This window comes from Fulmarus glacialis, unplaced genomic scaffold, assembly GCF_000690835.1.
Source record: "Fulmarus glacialis isolate BGI_N327 unplaced genomic scaffold, ASM69083v1 scaffold36552, whole genome shotgun sequence".
In the NCBI taxonomy this organism is placed as follows: domain Eukaryota; kingdom Metazoa; phylum Chordata; class Aves; order Procellariiformes; family Procellariidae; genus Fulmarus; species Fulmarus glacialis.
In genome coordinates, this window is record NW_009199105.1 from 3 (window position 1) to 4,284 (window position 4,282).

At 54.7% G+C, this 4,282-nt stretch overlaps 1 protein-coding gene across 1 annotated transcript; it reads right to left on the reverse strand.

The window, feature by feature from the left end:
• Positions 1–348: 348 nt before the first annotated feature.
• Positions 349–2,989, reverse strand: LINGO1 (leucine rich repeat and Ig domain containing 1). Its single transcript, XM_009573134.1, has one exon. The coding sequence runs from the start codon at positions 2,715–2,717 to the stop codon at positions 801–803; it is 1,917 nt and encodes a 638-aa protein (XP_009571429.1). The 5' UTR covers positions 2,718–2,989; the 3' UTR covers positions 349–800.
• Between the last annotated feature and the right edge of the window lie 1,293 nt (positions 2,990–4,282).

Genomic DNA, 4,282 nt, shown 5'->3' on the forward strand with positions numbered 1-4,282 from the left:
GCTTCGTGTCCCCCTCACCGCGCAGAGGGCAGGCCGACGCAGCCCCGCCAGGTACTGCTTACGCACGTCAGCTCTGCGGCCCCGCTCCCCCGCTTTGAGGGCGGGCAGGGGAACTGGCTATAAAACCACAGCCGGTCCTTGGGGAAAAAAAGTCAAACTCCTCTTGGTGCCGTGCGGGGCCCGAGGCACCGCGGGAAGTGCCTTTTGGGGGAGCGCGAAGCTTTGGCGTCAGCGGGAGACTCGCTCTGGCCTGGGGCTGTTCTTAGTGAGGCGGCTGGAAAACGCCTCCGAGGCGAGAAAGCGAGCGCTCACCAGAGATACAGAACTGGACAGATCAAGAAGTCAAGATTTTGCATTCCAACTATCTATAGGAAATAGGGTTTTTTTTATTATTTCAAGTTTTCATAAAAATCCATAATTATTGAAATCAAAGTTACAGAAGAAAGTTCGTAACTTTTTATTGATTTTATTTCTTTTTTCTTTCTTTTTTTCCCCCCTCTGTTGTTTTTCCCTCTGAGAGTTATATCTGACACCAGAGTCCATCAGACAAAGTCCTTACAAACACAGGAGTCCTGAAGACATCGGCTGAATGTTTTCCTGGTATAAAGAAGAAGAGGAAGAGAAGGACGTGGTGACAGTGTGGGCGCAGTGGGTTCGGACAGGGGCGGAGGGCGTGGTGGAAGGAGAGAGGTCGGTATGTTTGTAGCAATGTTTGTTTTTTAATTATTTTTTATTTGTTCATTTGTTCTTTTTTTTTTAAAAAAAAAAAACACCATTATTATTTGCAAATTGTTGCCTGGTTAGATCATTTTCATGTTGAACTTGCGCGGCGCGTCGGCAGAGCTGATGCCCGCGTCGGACTTGCGTGGCACGTACTCGATCTCAATGTTGTGCTTGGTGTTGCCTTTCCCCCGGCTCCACAGGAAGAGGAGCACCAGACAGAAGAGGACGACGCCCAGGAAGGAAATGAAGCCCATGGTGGTGGCGATGATGAGAGTCTTGATGTCAAAGGGGAAAGGCACGGTGGCGCGCGTGCTGTTGGCATCGCTCTCATTGGGCTGGTTGGAGATGAACGCGAAGGTCTTGTTGGGCTGGTGGGGCCAGTCGGGGGAGTAGCTGCGCACGTGCAGGTGGGCCAGCATGGTGTCGTTGCCACCCGCGTTGCTGGCGATGCATAGGTAGGTGCCATTGTCCTGGATCTGGGCGTAGCGCACCTCCAGCGTGCCGTCAGGGAAGACAGTGAGCCGCCCGTTGGTTTTGGTAGAGATGAGGTGCTTCCGGGGAGAGAGCCACATGATGGTGGGGGGCGGGTCCCCATCTGCCCGGCAGACAAAATGGACCGTGTGGCCTTCGTCCACAAAGATCTGCTGAGGTTTGCGGTCCCGTATCCGTGCTCGGCGGCAGGTGAAGTAGTTGGGCAGGAGGACATCGGGGAAGTCTTTGAACTCCTTGCCCTGGACGAACTCGGGGGTGGAGCAGGTGGGCTGCTGCTTGTTGAAGTTTAACCTCCATCGCCGCCGGAAAACCCAGAGCAGCCGACAGTCGCAGGCTAAGGGGTTGTTGTCGAGGATGAGCGTCTCCAGGTTGCCCACTGAGTGGAAGGCCGACTCCTCCAGGGTGGTCAGCAAATTCCCCGACACGTTCAGGATGCGCAGGTAATTGAGGCCGCGGAAGGCGAAGGGCTCGACCGTGGTGAGCTGCCCTCCTACCAACTGGATCTCCTGCAGCCTGAGCAGGTCATGGAGCATGGAGCCCTCGATGGTGACAATGGGGTTGTAGGACAGGTTCAGGAACCGGAGGTAAACCAAGTGCCTCACCGACACATACGGGATGGATGTCAGGTTGCAGTGGGTGATGGACAAGGAGGTCAGGTTCAACCCGTAGAGGCAGTTGGACGTCATAGTGTCCAGATAGGGCCAGTGTGAGATCTCGAGGACCTTGAGCCGGTACAGCCTCTTGAATGAGTAATCCCGGATGGTGTTGATGTTCAGGTGGCGCAGCCGCAGCACGATCAAGCCGTGAAGGTGAGACAGGGCCTCCGTGGGGATGGAGGTCAGGTTGCATTTCTCCAGGGTCAGCTGCTCCAGGCTGTTGAGGCCACTGAAGGCCCGGTGGGAGATGTAGACAAGGTCGTTGTCCCCCACCTCCAAAGACTTCAGGTTGTACAAGTCCTGGAACATGTAGTCTAGGAGGATCACAATTTTGTTCTCACTAATGTCTAGCTTGGTAAGGTTGCTGAGTCCGGTAAACACCCCCAAGGGGATCAGCTTGAGTCTGTTACTCCTGAGCCCCAGCGTCCTGAGGTTGAAGAGGTTGTTGAAAGCCCCAGGTTCAATGGCACTGATAATGTTCTCATTTAGCTCCAGCTCCTCCAGGTGAGGGTAGTTGGCAAATTCATCCTGGTTGAGCGTCTTGATGCGGTTCTTGCCCAAGTCCAGCAGCCTGGTCTCGGTTGGGATCCCCTCTGGCACGACCATGAATCGCTTCCGGTGGCACAGGACAGCGCGCTCCTGGGCAGAGCACTCGCAGCGCGGTGGGCAGCCCGTGGCGGAGCCGGACAGGATGGATCCCAGCATCAGGAGGAGAATCGGCTGCCAGCAGGCCAGGATTGGGCTGCGCATACTCGCCTCCCCAGCTACCATCCTATCTCTCACCTGCAGGTAACACAGGGGAGAGAAAGAGCAAGGTGGACGTGAGCAAACGATGGGCATGACCATGGCAAAAGGTTTTACTGTCCTGGTAGAGCTGACATTAAGGTGAAAGGCACCGCCGAGGCAGAGCGGAGGTTCTCATTTCCCAGCTGAAATCCAGGACCATTTCTCCTCCCCACCCCCCAACGTTCCACTTGATGATTGAACGTGTACAGACTTTGAGTGGAAAGCCTTGAGGAATCTGTGTCAGACAGGCCTCGCTTCCTCGGCTTCTTAAAAAAAAAAAAAAAATTAATACTAAACATATCTATCTACATCCTATTTTAAGCTTTTGAAATTATTCCGTTCCCTGTAGATGGAGCCTGAATATAAACACTGCTTTGCAGAGGAGCTGAGCGCGGGATCGAGCATCTGGGGTAACCCCGCTTGGGGTGGGCTGGCAGCGGGGTGTCCGAGCAGGGAGTGACGGCAACAGCTCCGTGGGAACCAGCCCCCTTCCTCCGTGCTCCCCCAGGCTGGTGTGTCCCGCCACGCCTGCCTGCAAGGTGCAGACCCGCACCGCTCCCCTCTGAGAAACAGCAACCGGTCAGTGTATCTACAGAGTGAGCTATAGCCTGGCGTGAGGGCAAGGGGCTCTGCGGGGCAAGGGGGTCTGCCTGGGCTCGGGGGTCTGCCTGGGTTCAGCTGGGAAAGGCCCGGCCTCCTGCTGCCTTCCCTGGGGAGGGCTGGGAGACCTCCTCGGGGGTCATGGTCTGGCTTGTGCCCCGGCCCGAACCACCCCAGCCCCGAAGCGCCCCGGCCCCGAAGCGCCCCGGCCCATCGACAGGCGGAAGCGAACGCTCCCTGTCACGCTGCCTCTGTTGCGTTTATTTCCTTGTTGTTCAAGCTGTTATGAGGGATCAAATCATATTAATATTGCATATTAGATGTACAGCTACTCCAGACCGTGTTTATATCTATTGTTATGCGTACGCTCTACATTACTTCCACTAATGCTATTTATGGCTATCGCTGAATATACTCAATACATTACTTCCATTGGCTCCGTTTGTATCCATCATTATGTATCCTGTGCATTACTTTCCCTGCTCTGGCGCTATTTATGGGTCTGGTATGCATTCTGTGCATTACTTCCATTGCGTCTGTTTATATTCATCATTTCATACAGATATATGACGCAAGAATAACTTTTGTTCCTAAACAATTATTCAAAAATTTCTTGGCAAGATGCAAGGATGAAAGATGATGGGCTGGCCATAAAAATGTCCACCAGCACCATCTCAGAAACCACCAGGCCTTGGCACACCAGGTGCTCCGGCTGTGAGGTCCCGGAGTCCCCACAGAAATCCTCCCATGGTTTTGTCCCAGCTCGCTGTCCTTCTCCATCCTCTTCCCCTGCTACCTCTGCAGCATGGCTGGTCGCTGGGGACCACCCAAAGCACGTCACCCCCCAAAATGAAGGGGTGCGGTGCCAGGACCCGATCCCGCACAGCTCCCCTGGCAGCAGTGCCGAGCTCCCTCCCACCAGACCCGGGCCAGCACGTCCCAGTCCGGTGGAAACATTTCCAGTGGGTTCGCTTGGGCCTGGGCCAGGCTGCAAAGAGCCATTTGCCGGGTATTTACAATTCATC

What these genes read in the sequence shown, in the direction of transcription:
- LINGO1 (XM_009573134.1), bottom strand. Translation starts at nt 2,717, where the DNA reads ATGGTCATGCCCATCGTTTGCTCACGTCCACCTTGCTCTTTCTCTCCC.